We start from the raw sequence: 16623 nt of genomic DNA on the forward strand, positions 1-16623 counted from the left end.
GCTCTGAGGACAAGAGGATGGCCTCAGACTTCACCAGAAAAGGTTCAGGTGGGGCATCAGGAAGAATTTCTTCACAGAAAGAGTGCTCAGGCCTTGGCAGGGGCTGCCCTGGGAGGTTTGGAGTGCCCATCCCTGGAGGTGGCACCTGGAGGTGGCACTGAGTGCTCTGGGCTGGGGACAAGGTGGAGACTGGGCTCCATGGGACTCCATGGGCTGGGAGGGCTTTTCCAGCCTCAGTGATTCTTTGGATTGGCAGGATTTCCTGCCTGTGGGAAGGCAGGGAGCTGTTCTTCCAAAAATTTCCACCTGAAACTTTCTAACATTTTAATTCTACAATTAAAGTGAAAAAAAAATTAAGTTGCAATATGGCAGCTGCATTCACTTTTGTGCACAGCTTGTTTCCAACAATTACCTTCAATAATGCTGAGTGAAAAACAGATGCCACCTTTCAAAACATGAGCCAACACCTGAATAGAAACCATTGCTAGACCAAAGTGGCAGCCAAGAGCCTTGCTGAAGGCTGTGGTCCAGGATCAGTGGTTATTTGGAGCTTTGAGAGTCTGTCCATCTGTGAAAGGAAGGCAAAAGCCAGCAGTCCTCAAGAAAAGTAAAATTTGTGACCTCAGGCAAACTTTCACATCTTTAGGGAGTTCACTGAGAGGGCACAGCAGTGTTCTGCTCTTCTCAGGGATGCAGAACTTGAAGTTAATTCTCTATAAATACAGACATGTATTGATTTTTTTATTACCCCACTTTGCTTCCAGGGAGAAACAACTTAGTGTAGCCCCCAGTATTGGATAACTTGTGAGTCTAGGAGACTCCAAAATGTGATTTTTGGAATAAAACATCTCAGTACTCTCTGCCCCATGAGTTCTGTGCTGAGTTTTGGGCCTCTCACATCACAAAGGGACCTTGAAGTGGTGGAGTGTGTCCTGGGAAGGGGCTGGAAAACAAGTGTTAGGAGCAGCAGCTGAGGGGACTGGGGTTCTGCAGTCTGGAGAAAAGAAGGCTCAGAAGGGATCTCATTGTTCTCTACAACTCCCTAAAAGGAAGTTTTAGCAAGGGTCAGTCTCTTCTGCCATGCCCAAAGTGAAAGGATGAGGAAAAATGGCTCAAAGTTGAGCAGAAATGGTCCAAAATTGCACCTGAGGAGGTTCAGATTGGACATTGGAAATGGAAACTTCATTGAAAGAGTTGTCAGGCCTTGAAATTTTCTACCCAGGGAGGTTTGGAGTCATTGTCTGTGGGAGTGCTCAAGAGAAGCCTGGATGTGGCCCCAGGGGACAGGGTTTGGGGTGATGCTGGTGCTGGGTGATGGTGAGACTTGAAGTTCTCCTCCAGCCGTGATGATTCTGAGATTTCCAGGAGCAGCAATGCCTGAGGAAGGGCAAGGTAAACAATTCTGTGATGGAGTTGTACAAAAAGATGGAAATCGTTGTGTTTTTACCACATAGAATTGAAGCCTTATTTTAATTATTCATGAGGCTCAGTGCCTGTTCTAGGCCTCATCTGCAGCAGTGATGAAACAGGGTCCAAGGAGCAGCACCTGGCCCCAGCAGGATGTGATAGTGACTGATGTCAGCCTGCTCCAAAGCAGAATTGTTTCGAAAAGAGCTATTTAGAACAGCACAAAACTGAGCTACACACCAAGTGTTGGAACTCAAAATATCCCTCAGACATTTTTGGAGGTTCCAGTCACTGGTCAGAAACATTGGAGACCCTGGCAGGCAGCTGGAAACAGATGTGATTTTGGATTTGAACCATGGAATGGTTTACCAACCTTGCAGGAAGAATAAGAAGTCATGAAAGCTTAGAGTAGAAGTAGTCACAAAGTAGAGGGAAGAATTTTTTAGTATTGTACAAGGGGGTTTTAACACCTGTACAGGGGGTTTTTTACTTTGTACATGGGGGTCAGAGGTTTTAAGATGGAGGGATTTGGGCCTGTCCTGTCCTCCCTCTTTCTCCTTCCTTACTTCCATGTTCTTGGTGATGTTGGCACTCACAGATTGGTTTAGAGTAGAAAGGCACCATTTAATATAGGTAATAGGCATTGGGAAAACTGTAACCATGTAACACGTAATGTACCATATAAAAGATAGAAAAATACCATTTAATATAGGTAATAGGCATTGGGAAAACTGTAACCATGTAACACGTAATGTACCATATAAAAGATAGAAAAGCACCATTTAATATAGGTAATAGGTATTGGGGAAAAACTGTAACCATGTCACATGTAATGTACCATATAAAAGACAGCAGCAGCCCTGGGCAGGGGAGAAGAAGCAGTCGGGGTCAGAGAGGATGTCAGGGTGTGTGTGTGCCTCTGCCTGAGCTGTGAGCAAACCACAGCAGCCCCAGAAGAAAATCTTTTAGATAACTTGCAATAAACTGCCTTGAGACCAGACATCAGGAGAATACTGAGCCTTTCTTTGGAAGCACAGGTTGGAGGAGAGATTTTTCCACCACACGGAACCCCTGAACCAAGCCTGGGTTCTGTCACCAAGTTAAAAATCAGTGTGGATCACTGGGATGGAGTGCCCCACTCACCGCTGGCTCTCTCCCATTTAGCAGTGGAGCTGAGCCCTGAGCAGGGATGTTTTTGAGGGACACCCAGCTATGCAAACAGCATTTCACTGATTTAACTCAAGCCACATAGAACAAACTCAGTGCTGCACTGTGGGAGGCTGCAAACAAAAATAAATAAACCATGGCTCATTGTGGGCAGGAGGGAGCAGCCTCAGTGTCTCTCCAGAGTCCAGTTCTGTTCAGTGGCTCCATTCCTGACCTGGCTAATGAAATAGAGAGCTGCCTATTAAATTAGCAGGGGATACCAGGCTGGCAGGGATTGCATCTACACAGGAGACAGAAAGAGAATTCAGGCAATTGAATGAACTGGGAAATTGGTCTGGAAAAAGTTGGATAAAATTTAGCAAGAAAATGGGTACCCTGAATAACCAACAGCAAAAGTAGTGTAGTGAGCAATTCTCTTGATTCTTCAGAAGAGGATTTTGAGGTTATTGTGCATCCCAAGGTGAACATTAACAGCCTTTATAACCCTGTCCTGAGAAGCCAAATGAGAATCCCTGGAATTGTTGAGTGCAGGTTTGGAAATGATGAGAAAGCTATGGACCATCTGTAGACAGTGAAGGATAACAGAAGATGTTATTAGAGAAACTGATAGAGAAAATGGGATTTCTGGACAATGCTGAAAGCACCAGAGTTATTTAGTTGTAAAAAGATAAGGGTACTGGTGGGGAAAGAAATGATAAAACTTCATGTAGATTAAAGACTGGTGCAAAGATCAAGGTAATAATCTATTCTTCATGTTCCTAATAGACTGGAAAAGAAGCTGTGGGTTGAAACTGCAGCAGGAAACTCAAGCTAGATTATAAAAAAAATCCCTATTTCTAATCATTAGATTAGTTAAACAGTGGAATAGATTGTGCAGCCTCGGGAGTTGTGAAATCTCCTTTTATTGTAAATCTTCAAAATCAGGTTGGGGAAAACATCTGTTTGAAATTGTGCAGACACAGATGAACCTGGTTTAAAGAAGAAAGATAGACTCAGGTGATCTCTCAGAGTCCTTTCAGTTCCATTTTTAGATGATACCATATTTTCTACCTACAATTGGATTGAAAACACACATCCCACTCTAGGCAGTATATGTATATATTTATATATTTATATTAAAATATATTTATATATTTATATATATTTTATATATTTATATATTGATATTTATACTTATGTTTATACTTTTATATTTATATTTAATTTTCAGCATGAGACAGCCAAAACACAGGTAACCAACTTATATATATACTTCACAACACACACCACAAGCCTGGGCTGTTTCTTCCTTTTCACTCATGTCCTTAAAGTCTGTATATGGCTTTCCCAGTTCACTTCCAGGTTTCCTGCAACTTGCAGAGAACAGACATAGAGATCTGTAGCTCACTTACCTAATCAGAAGTTGTGTGGAACCAGCTGTAAGCAAGGTACAGGCTACCTTTCACTAAGTAACCTTCCACCCCACAATAAATGCTGTCTCTTGTCTTAACTCCTTGCTTGGGAAACTCCCTGACTTCTTGGAAAACTGTTAGAAATGTATTTTTTTTCTATAGCACTCTTCTGATTTTTTTCCCAGGTTGTGTTAAGAACAGGCAATTAAAAATAGAAGCCAGAGGGATCAGAGTTTATGCACATTACCTATTAAATTGTGCTTTAAAGAAGTCAGAAATGCCAGGAGATGGCATGCTGCTTCCAAATGTACAAAGAAATGCACACCAATAGGGCTCAAGTTGCAGAGGAAAATGATGTTCTCTGCACCAGCTCTTCCTCAGCATCTCTTGCCATTGCCTGGCTGGGGAAGTAGATTGACTACACCCTGATAAAGGACTTTGATTTCATTTTATTCTTCACAGACCTTGCTGGCCTTCAGAGACTGATCTCTGTCTCTCCTTCTTAGACCGTGAGCTAAAGGCAGAAGAAAAATTAACCCATCATCTATAAGCTGAAGAAAAATAGCAGTTAGGAAAAAAATCCCTTGAGCAAGCATGTTACTGCTTCTAAGATTGAACAGCAGTTTGTGTTTTATACTGGTACATGCACGGGCCAATATGTGACAAGGTGACATTCCTTTAAATATTTCTTATTTCAATTGTTTAATCTTCTCTTTGCTGACAAAGCTGCCTTTTTTTCTCCTTGTGTAATCAAAGTCTCTGGCATGTTAGGTTAATTGAAATGACAGGCAAAAGTTTAAAGTAAAATCAATTCTTTGTCACTGAAGCATCCCCAAGTGTTTAAAAGGGAATGTGAGCTGAGGAAAAGCAAGATGTGTGTTAACCAGTGAGAAACCAAAATCTTTTGCTATAGCAGCTTGTTTTAGGAAAATGAGAGTCGTTAATTTAGTGAAGATGCACTTATCAGATTCAGTTAATAAATTAATTCTGAGAATAATTAACTTTACATTTAAAATAGCCACAGATACAAATGGATGAATGATGCTGGGAGAAAGAAAGGATATTAAACCAAGGCATTTTAAAAGCTTTACAGCAGAAAATGTTGCTGGTTTTCCATCTTTGGAGTTCCAGTGAGAGGGAGCTGATGGTTGCTGGAATGAAAGTTAGCCCTAAGGAATTCTGTGATGTTTACCTGTTCCTAAGTGCTGTATCCATGTGCCATGGCAGCTGGTGGTTTAGAAGGAACCTGTGCTAGGTAACTGCAATAATGTGTGGAGCCAGAGACAGCCTGGCCTGTTTGACTTTTAAATTAACCATAGGAGATGCTGCCTCATGAATATTAAATTTCAGCTTCCTCTACCATGATCAATACATTAATTTTTATGTATGACCTCACAAAGATCCAGCCTGTCGAGCTACGGGCGTTTGTCCAATATTCTTGTGTAAATGTCAAGGCAGCTGGTTCTCAAAACCTGCTGCAATATTTCAAGTAATAATAAAGGTGTCTGGCTGCATTGACCTCTTCATATCAGAAGTGGGAACCCAGGCAAACTCTGGTTAAATGGGACAAACTAGGTTGGCATTTTGACAAGCAAAGGGGCAATGAGTTTGGCTAGAAAATATGGCATGTTCCCCCTCTGGGCTTGTTCTGAGCCTGGGGAGCCTCACTGGAGCCAGCCTGTCTTCTCAGAAAAATCACTGTCTGTGGAAGGAGCAAATTATGTTCCTGTAGGAGCCTTTGCATGGTCTCTGAAGGGATTGAGGTGCCTGGCTTAGAGACAGATGTCTTCACTCTGGATTTCAAATGTGAGAGGAGGTGAACTACCCTCTTCCCCAGGCTGTAGGAGAGGCCAGCTCAAGAACAGAGAAATGCAGTGACCCATTCAGCATAGAATGAATGGCTGAAACTGCTACTTGACCTGGAGAGGTGTTTAATGATATCTCAGAAACATCTCTTATTTATTTGGAATTCACTTTGAAGGACTCCATATTCCAATGTTTTCAGGTCAATGTGCCTTTTGAAATGCTAATCAGGTGGAATTGGCCTTCACCACAAGCAGATATTTGTATATCAAAGAGATTCCTTGCACACTTTGTCAGTCTGAACCAAGTTTAGATTACACTGATGCATTATTTTTAATGCTGATTCCTGCTAAAATCTTCTTTTCTACGTCATTAACCCTCTAATTATTTTTAACCTAGCATTAGTTAGCCATTACCACACTCAGCACTGCACAGGGAAGTGAGTATTATTCATTCCACTGGTTCATTACCCCTCTATTTTCACGTTGCAGGCATCACAAAGCCCATGTCAGAAATAAAAGTGGTGATATTGAGCACTGTAACACTGTTCAGAGCTGAGATTTCCCTCCTCATATTTCCTGTGGAGGATGTGCTGAGGCTCTCAAAGCCCCCTGGAGGGATCTCTGTGTTCCTCCACACCTTTCCCTGCACAGTTTGCTGCGAGCAGGATGCAGAAGCTCTCATGGATGAGCAGGGACTGCAGAGCAGCTGGTTGGCTCTGCTGCAGCCCTTGGGCCGAGGCACTTGAGTGACAGAGGAGAGACTGAACTGGCATTTCTTCCAGCACTTGTCCTTCCCTGCTAATGCAGCCAACTGGCTGAGATGACCTTCAGCTGAGAGTCTCTGAATGGAAGTAATGTCGTGGTTAAACAAAATTGGACTTGGGGGAAGTTTGAATAGTCTGTTACAGAGCACAGTTTTATTCCATGCCTCACTCCACTGCTGAAGGGATAAGCCACCAAAACCCAGGAATAAAGAACATCAAAGGTTCTAGGTGACAGAAATAGAAAACTCCAGATTTCACAGCAGATGCAGCACTGAATCCTCCACTGGGAAAGTTTTGTGTAGAGCTAAATCATTTTGTCAGAACTACTGATGGTAAAATTTAGCCATATTTATCCACTTCCATTGTTTATCCAACCCTGTGAAAATAAATGGCACATAAAAGTCCTAATCTGAATAAAACCAATCTGTAAACAAGGCACAGGCCCAAATTCACTGAATATGAATGGATTGCAACAAGTTACTGTGTCTGCTCTGTTTATTGCCATCTGCCATCTGTTCGGAGCAATCGATACCCATCCGAAGAGCCCTGAAGTAACAGGCTTTGTAGCACTCACATTTTCCATTCTCCAAATACTGCTTATTTTAGCCTGGAAACATTTGTCTCTTCCACCACAGGTGATCAGCGAGTTTGAAGCCTCTCCCGACTCATTTTCCTACAGAATCCCCAACCTGAGCCGGAATCGCCAGTACAGCGTGTGGGTGGTGGCCGTGACGGCTGCGGGGAGAGGCAACAGCAGCGAGATCATCACGGTGGAGCCGCTGGCCAAAGGTACAGGGACAGCTGCCCAGAGCCAGCCAGGCTCCTGTGCTGCTCATTGCAGAACTGACCACTCCTGTGGCCTCTCCAGGGTGGGGTTTGTCACCTTGCAAAAGGCGAGGTGACAGCTTGCAGGTCTTTGCTCAAGTTTCGCTGGAGTCAGCAGAGAGGGGATGATGTGCTCCTCCAGGGGGTAACTCATCCAGCCTGCCTTAGAAGGGAATTGGTGGCTTTTTGGAGCCATTTTTATCTTCACTCGTTGGGAGTAGATGGCTTTTTGGAGCCATTTTTATCTTCACTTGTTGGGTACAGGGGATTTGCAGATGATGCCTCTCCTCCTCTGAATATATTTCTTTTCCTTGCTGTACAAGGTAACTTCTTTATCATTCCTTTCCTTAGTAATATCTCTTGTGTACTCCACAAGTACCATCTTCTGTATAAAATGGTCTGATTAACATATCTAAACTCTGAACAATTGTTCTCTACTTGCATTAGCTTTGAAGTTTGCTGCTTCTATTTCAGATATGATGAAAGGATAATGTGCCTCAAATCTTGAATATTTATTTCCAGCTGTATTAGTTGTTCTATTAAAAGATATTGCTGGGGCCTGTGGATTCTGCCTTTTGAGATGTGATGCTTGCAACATTAGAGTACCTTGGCTTGGAAATGGAGGCCTAACATTTTGTACAGCAAAGTGAGAAGAGTCTCATCCCACTCAATCTCTACATGGGGTCTTCAAATTGATTTTTTTTTTTTTTACTACTCAACTTAGTACCATTACAGCCTGTGCCACTATGGGCAGAGAAATGCACAGATCCCTAGAGCTGCAAAATTAGATACATTTAATTGGCTTTACAGTTTTACATGCCTGCTAATTCTTCACTTGGGTGTTTAATGATGTAAAGATGTAAAATAAAGTGTCTAATGCATTATGATGACAGGTTCTTTCTGAAATGGCTTTGCTGAACTTCAGCCTAGTGCCACCAACATGAAAGCATTTTCTGCATGGAAGAGCAGACTCCATCACCATGGGAAATCTCCCTGTTCCTACCTATCTAGTTGGTAGATCATCATTTTAATGCTGGTGGATTAACATCAGAGCTGTTACCCTGGGCTGCATAAAAAGAAGTTTAAGCAGAGGGTTGAGGGAGGTGATTCTGTCCCTGTGCCCTGCTCAGGTGAGATCCCACCTGCAGAGCTGCCCCAGCCCTGTCCCAGCCCAGGAGGAGCTGGAGCTGCTGCAGAGAGCCCAGAGGAGGCTCCAGGATGAGCAGAGGGATGGAGCAGCTCTGCTGGCAGGAAAAGCTGGCACAGCTGGGATTGTTCACCTGCACAGGAGAAGCTTTGGGCTGAGCTCAGGGTGGAGGGGATGGAGGGATGAGGGACAGTGGCTGCCCCTGGATCCCTGGCAGTGCCCAAGGCCAGGTTGGACACTGGGGCTTGGAGCAGCCTGGGACAGTGGCCCATGGCAGTCACTTGGAACTGTATGATCTTTAACCTTCCTTCCAACCCAACCCTTCTAGGATTCAGTGATTATGGTGGATGGTGTTGCTGATTTTGGAGGTTACTTTTTGAGCACATGACAGTTCTCCAGTGTGGAGAAGCTGCAAAGTTCTTCAGATCTGAAGAATCTGGAGCTTTTCCATTGTAGCACAAGTGCACACTGCTTTATGGACATCAGTGAGACCAAAGCTGAGATCCTAAAAGGGGTTGAGGAGTGTAAAAGACACTAATGAAGGAAGATCATGTAAGAACAACTCAGGAAAAAAGGCAAAGGTGTCAGCCACCTGTCACCTGTGTGTAATCAATGTGTGGTGTTGAAAAGAAAAAAGCAAACAAAAATGAGCATAAAAATAGATGCTCAAATAAGGGCAAAAATTATTAGACATGGTGCAATCCTAATAGATTGAGGCTGCAGGCAAACCCTGCACAAAATGCATTAGAAGTTCTCTTTTGCCACGCCCTATGCATTTTAAGAAGAGGGAAATGTTCAAAGATGAACAAGAGGGAAATGTTCAAAGATGAACACAGATCAATTCAGTCTTTGCGGGCACCAATATTCATGACCTCAAGTTATGAGAAATTGCAGTATGCAATTGCTCTCTGTTTGCCAAAAATTGAGAAGTTGCAACTTGACCCACATGTACTTAAACTGATCCAGCTTACCAGAATTAATTCTGCTCCTCTGAAGCTTATATAACATAATCCATGATGACAAATAAGTGAACTTAAAAATAACTTTTATGAAAAGGCAAGATGACTTAAAAGAAAAAATAATTAATTACTCCAATATAAGCAGGTCAATCTGAAGAAGACTTTATTTCAAAGGACAGTAGAATGCATCCAGTCAACCTTAGAGTTTGTAGTGATGCTCCAATATAAAGTCTGCAGTAGATGATCCTCAGGAAAAGCCTCTTACATGCACTCAGGACTGTAAAAGTAATGAATAATCCATTTGTGGAGGGTTTGATGGGCACTAGGAATACTGATAGATAGCAATTTTATAGACTTTGGATGTAGCTATGTTAGAAATTACTGTATCACATACAAAATTTCCTTTATGAATACATCACAGAGCTTTTTAGGGAGCTGGGAGAAAGTGGTGATCAGTGCTGAGAGCAGTGGCTGCACAAGGAGGAAGGATGGGCAGAGCTCAATGCCTCAAAGACCTTTCTCACCCCCCCCCCCCAGTATATCTGTAGCAAACAGCACATCCCGAGGTTAGAAGCAGTTAAAGCCTGCTTTTGCCTTAAGTTCCCAATGCAAAAACATCCCGTGGGCCATTATTTTGTAGTTGTTTGTTCCTTTTTTTTCTCCTCTTGCTGCACAGTAACTGTCCAAGTAATGATACCATCACGACAGCTAATAAGAGTTAACTTTGAATTGAATTATGTCAACTTAATTATAACCCCTTTAAGAACTCCTTTGAGAACAATGAGAATGTCTAGATAGGGGTTTGATGTGAAATGGATAGTCCAATTTAAATGAAAGCTTAATTCAAGTTAACATTTCTTTCTTTCTTTAGTGTCTTCATTTCTCAGAACAGATTGTTATTCTCTGTAATTAACTGACAGAAATAATAAAAAAAATCCCCAACAAACAGAAAATAATCATGGCAATGAAAGTTCAGCCTCCACATAAGCAAGCTGTGCTTCTGCCCCTCAAATTACTCTTCACTGCTGACTTGAAAGAAGTGGGTTTAGCCTTTCAAGTATACTCAGAAGACAAAAAACTTTGCACGTACTTGTCCCTCTGATTTACTGACCATGACTGATGGGGAATGGCATTTGCTGCCAGTGTGACAATAACAGATCCAGACCCCTGGCAATCTGATCCTCTGGGGACAACTCTCTGACTTTTGAGCTTCCCCTGGTTTTCTGAACTACCTGATAATTAATTTTGAACAGATTTCCCCCTATTCTGCATTGCTTTGTGTGTTTAATGTTTTTAAGTACCATTTACTTATGTAAATGTGGGGTTCTCATGACAGTACATATTGCTCTGTTTCTTGGATCAGACTGGAGTACAGGGGATATTAGAAGCAGAGAACTATGGAATGGGTTGGGTGGGAAGGACCCTTAAAAGTCATCCAGTGCCACCCCTGCCATGGCAGGGACACCTTCCACTGTCCCAGGCTGCTCCAGCCCCAGTGTCCAACCTGGTCTTGGGCACTGCCAGGGATCCAGGGCAGCCCCAGCTGCTCTGGGCACCTGTGCCAGGGCCTGCCCTCCCTCTTCTGTGAGAAAGTAAATGAAAGAATCTCCTAATCCGGGCTATTCACTGTTGGAGCTTTTATTTTTTTTTTTTTTTAGCTGAACTGCACTGAAATGTCATAGCTCTTGTTCAGTTTCTTTCTGAAGTTCACCTTTAAAACACAGTTGTGTCCTCTAGAGGAAGAAAAATCCATGTGTGTTACATCCTCTTACAAAGAATTTCTGCCCATTTCTATTTCTGTGGCAGTAAATGTAGGTTAGAGGATTTGTAATTTAAACAAACAAACATGCATTATCATAAGGGAGCGCACTGTTCTGTGAAGGAACCTCTTTATCTTCAATTAATAATTGGGTAATTTGTAAAAATAATAGGAACAGACACAGCCCTAATCTAGTTCCATGTCATCAAATGTAAGGCTAGAGGAAGGTGTGTAGGCATGTGGGTAGCTTTGATAACAAAGAAGTAACCCTGCAGCTTACCCATGTGATTCTAAAAATTCCCATGGCTCGAAAGAAAGAAGTCTGTGAGATTCCAGGCTTTTTTGCCTCATGAATGCCTGCTATAATTTCAAACCTCTTGCTCTGAGGTGGATTTCAGTTGACATTTATTTTGTTTCTAGCTTTCTTTGTGCACCTTTGAGTAGTCTCAGGGCATCATTTGAAGTTCAGCTATAAAGAAAATTGGTCTTGAAAAATTTCCTGCTGTTTTACCATTTCTTTTAAAAGCACTCGGTACATGGAAGGAATAAGAAAATCCATAGAAAGCTGTGAATGCTTTCACAGAAATAGTGCACTGTGCTTTTCTGATGATTTTCTGAGTCATGGTCTATCATCTTAGCAGTGGCTTAGGCTCCTGTGAGATTTATGTTACTTCCACACATCTCAGTAAAATGAGAGATACAGGATATTGAAAACCAGGAGCTACAACATTAATGTTATACTTTCAGCATCTGATCTTCAGCCTATGACTTCTTAAGGAAGAATTCACGTTGAAATAACTATTATAAGCAGAAGGAGAATATGGAAAGTTTGCTGACAGTGGTGTCATGCCATGCTGAAGTCTTCAGCAGGATTTCTGTGTTCCACATGTTTTGTCCTGCAGGAACTGGCAGCAGTTGGGAGTAGCTGGATGTTTCAACACTGGAAATGTGGGAAGGGCACAGAGAAAATGATTAATAGTCAATTTTAAATGAGTTTTCAGACTTCATGTTGCAGAGGATATTTTGCACGGGACAGGAACCTGAGCAGTCCAGATGCTCACAGATGTTTTGTAGGTAGAGCTGACAGCATCTCCTGCTGCTTTTCAAAGATGGCATGAGAGCCACGAGGCACCTCCTGCTGCAAAACCTGGCACCACTGAAGACAAATGTGACTTCTAACACCAACTTCAGCAGTGTCAGCATTTCACTCTGTGTCTCTGGGTGCTCTGAGCATTTTTCTGTTTGAGTTACTTTGGTTAATTAGCCTCATGGTGTGGTGTGGGTGGGTGCCAGAACTTCTCCATCACTCCTCTCTGCAGCTATAGAGGGGAGGGAAAATATAACAAAGGTTCATGAGTTGAGATAAGGACAGACAGATACCATCACGGGCAAAACAGACTCAAATTAGAGATACTAACTGAATTTACTACCAACAAAATCAGAGCAGGATAATGAGAAGAAAAATAAATCTTAAAAACCAGCCTGATCCATCAGGGCTTCTGACTGCCCAGTATCTTTGCAGCAATCTGGTGTCCGACTTCCCCAGGGCAGCACAAACCACAGCTCTGTCCTGAAAGGGTTAAACTTCAGAGCTCTGTTTTAGTTAAAATTTTGACCAGAGGGGAATAAAAAGCTTGGTCTTCAACAGTGCTTGAAGAGAACATAGGCGACACAGTCCAAGCTGATTGTATAATCTGTGAAGTCTTTTCTTTTCATGAATATCTCAAGTCCCATTGCAGCCTACTCAAGTAATTTTGCTTAATTTTTCAAGGCCTGTTCTTTTATGCATGAATCTTTTTCCAGATTAACTGTCCCAGTTATATTTGATGCCAGGTCTCATTTTCATGTTTTCCTAATTGGTGCAAAGTGGATTATTAAGTATAAGTTCTGATCTGTGAGCACGATTGAAGTAGATCAGGACAAAAAATACAGTATTTTGTCTATCTGTATTCAGTATGTGCTTTTAAAATGTATAATTTAGAGGCCAACAGAACATGTATTTCTACCAAGGGTCATTTTTGAGGAATAACAAATGAAGTTCTAACATAATCTATAAACTGAAAGTACACAAGTAATATTATATATATATATATTTAGGTGATCTGAGAGCTGAAAAATTAATTTCAGTTTGTTCACATTTGTGGATTTCAGGTAGACTCTACAATGTACTAATATACATGAAGGTTTATTTTGCTTAATATTGCTTAATATCAAAATTGTTGTAGAAAAGATGTATCAATAATTTAGTTTTTATGAGACACCTGTCAGCTGTGGACGATTCTTGGTGGAAGTGTTGAGAAAAGCATCCCTTGGACATAATTTTCATCCATGACTTCTACTCCAAAATATATAAAAGTTAGTAAAGATGATAAATAACTAGGTTTGCTCTCTTTCTTTACGAAGACTCTTCAATGCCATGCCTCATCTCTCTTTTAGTTACTTGTCTTCCAGGTACAGAAACTGATATTTTGCTTGAATAAATAGCTAATAATACAAGTTAAAAGGAATTAATACCGTAAACCCATCATATTTAGATTGGTTTGGTTTCCCCCCTTTAATTGTAGGTGTCTCTATTTCCCTCCCAAGGGCTGTATGAATGGACACCTCACGTCAGTCTCTCTTGCTGTCTCCCCCCCAGCTCCTGCCAGGATCCTGACGTTCAGCGGGACGGTGACAACGCCCTGGATGAAGGACATTGTCCTCCCTTGCAAAGCCGTGGGGGACCCTGCTCCAACAGTCAAGTGGATGAAGGATAGGTAACCAGCAACTAAACGTACAGCTCAGAGAAATTCCATTTCCTTAAAATCCCGAGGGCTGTGGGGAGGCTGATCCTGGGTCACTGGCAGGAAGGAGAAGGATTGGTGGTGATTTGGTCACAGGAGATAAGGAGTTTAGATATTCCTTCAGCTAATTGGCTGTGGTGATTACAGGGCATCAAAGGGAAAAAAAAAATGAAGAAGGGCTAAAGGTAAGCATTCAAAATATAATACTTAGGAGTGTTTTTGTTTTATCCTCAGGAAGACAGGAAGATTTTATTTTGAGAGAGCAAAGTGCTTGATACAGTGATTTGTGCTGAGGTGGGCAGTAAACGTCTTGCACATACTTAATTTTCCATTATTCTGTTCTCAGCTTTAGTTTCACAGTCTGACAGAGCCACTTGAAAACACACACGGACAATAATTTTCATCCAAGCACTGTGTAAGCAGGGAAACTACAGTGCTATCAAACCATCTTGTGCACTGATGTAAATATCTATGATTTCATAAGGATGAACTTCATAGCCAGGCACTGCCTATACTCTCATTTCAGCATTTTTATGAAATAACAAGTTAAGGAAGGAATGAATTTCTGTTTTTACTACACTGGGTCCAGGAAAAGTTCATTTTTAATCAAATGATAGATGTTTCCCAATAGAAAACGCTCTGCTGTCTCATTGAAAGGACACACCTCACTCCACACTTTTTCCTCTCTTTCCATTCTTAGCTGCTTCAAAAAAAAAAAAAAATCCACTTGTGAGTAATTTTGATTGTAACTTCTTTAATGTATGCACTTTGTTTCCTGTGAGGCAGTAACGGGACACCCAGTCTAGTGATGATTGATGGGCGAAGGAGCATCTTCAGCAACGGCAGCTTCGTCATCAGGACTGTGAAAGCAGAGGACTCTGGCTACTACAGCTGTGTGGCCAGCAACAACTGGGGCTCAGATGAAATCATTTTGAATTTGCAGGTACAAGGTAAGGCTGTTGGATCTACCTCAGAATCGTTAACACTGCTTTTACTGGTAATGCAGAGGTGTGTCTGTTTGAAATGTAAAATATTCGTATTTATGTGTATTAGTGCAAATCTAATTCTTCCAAATTCACACATAAGTCATTTGACTCAGCCACAGGCATTTTATGATGTAGAAAATGGTGTTTTAGGTGAAACAATTTGCACACTCAGTTAAGTATCTATGTGAGTTTTTGTAAGATTGACAACTGTGTGTTTGCATTCAGTTATCTTCTAGTTCTTCACACAGAAAGTATCAGCTTCTGCCTTCTCCTTACAAATATCACATGTATCATTTCAATATTACAAAATTCAGAAAGATGTGAAGGCCTTTAATTCAGCTCCTGAAAAGCTATCAGCAGAAATTTGCCTCCATGCTGAGACCTTGCACAAAAACTTCATTATGCAGGCACAGAATTTTATGATGAGGTGAATATGAGGAAGCATTGGAAATGAAACATCAGTACCCCTTCAGCTAATGCATTCCTCCACCTACATTTTATATTCATGTTGAAAAGCACAAAGAGCACCCGGGATGGTGTTGATATGTACAAAAGCAGGGACAATATAAGAATATAAACAAAGAATGAAGTGAAGCAGAGCCTGTGTGTTCACATACCAAGAATTCCCTGTGCAGATTTCCTTGCTCACTTGCACTAAAGCAGATCCTACAAATGTTTCAATTGACTGCAAGTTTTTGTACCAGAGTGGACCATCCGTCTCCTGGATGTGGAATTTAAACTTCAAGTGCCAACACATGAGAGCACAGAGAGGTTGTTTCCACTGCAGTCCCTCTCTCTCCCTGCCTAAACCATTCCACTAAGCCTTAGAACAAACATCATGGCAGATATTGGCATTTAGCAGCTTCCCTACAATCCAACAGAAACTAAAGATGCTCTTCTGTGATGTTTGAAGCATGACCACAACAGGAAGTAGGGAGAGAAAACTCCGTCAAATGGAAACCTTATATTTATATTTCACTAAGTACTTCTGTAATTGCATATATTTGCTGTTATTGAACTGCAGCAGCTAAAAGCAAATCAATATTACTTCCCTAAGGGACAGACAAAGAGTAGCTTTTAATATGTGGGACCACCATTTTTTGTAGATAGGGTGTAGATGTGATGAAGGCTTTTGCAATAAATCTTTCCCAGTGTAGTGTGTGCAGTCTCTCTCCATGGAATCAACCAAGCCACTCAGGATAACAGAACAAATCCATCTCACAGAGGGAATTTTCCTTCAGAGCATAAACTGTCTCTTTTGTTTTCTTCAGCCCTGTTTGGCCCTGTGAGGGCAAAAAAAATCAACTTCTCTTTGAAGTAATCCATAGCTGGAAACCAGCAGACTCTGCCTTACATCAGCACCCATTATTCTGCAATCTGATGACTCGAACATGAACTGCAGTGAGGAGCTTTCCCTGGAGTTTCACTCTGCAGGAGGGGCTGCCCCTTAAGCATAGGCAAAGCAGGCAGTGTTCTCTGGCAGCAGAATGCTGGACACAGCAGAGCATTTTGGACTTCTGTCCTGCCTGGTCATGGGCTGTGTCAGGACAAGGGCAGCTCCTGCCAGCACGGGTCACTGACACCACCTCCCTCTTCTGTCCTGTGCCAGAGGAGCTGTGGCCATCCTGCT

At 41.9% G+C, this 16623-nt stretch overlaps 1 protein-coding gene across 1 annotated transcript in view; it reads left to right on the forward strand.

The window, feature by feature from the left end:
* DSCAM (DS cell adhesion molecule) overlaps positions 1–16623 on the forward strand; it is a 446056-nt gene that overhangs the window by 377351 nt on the left and 52082 nt on the right. The window contains exons 21-23 of the mRNA XM_021527473.4: positions 7170–7323; positions 13863–13980; positions 14794–14957. Of these exons, the coding sequence (XP_021383148.3) occupies positions 7170–7323; positions 13863–13980; positions 14794–14957 (436 nt within the window). The remainder of the gene's footprint in view (positions 1–7169; positions 7324–13862; positions 13981–14793; positions 14958–16623) is intronic.

The sequence above is a fragment of the Lonchura striata genome, chromosome 1, assembly GCF_050655825.1.
Source record: "Lonchura striata isolate lonStrDom1 chromosome 1, ASM5065582v1, whole genome shotgun sequence".
In the NCBI taxonomy this organism is placed as follows: Eukaryota; Metazoa; Chordata; class Aves; order Passeriformes; family Estrildidae; genus Lonchura; species Lonchura striata.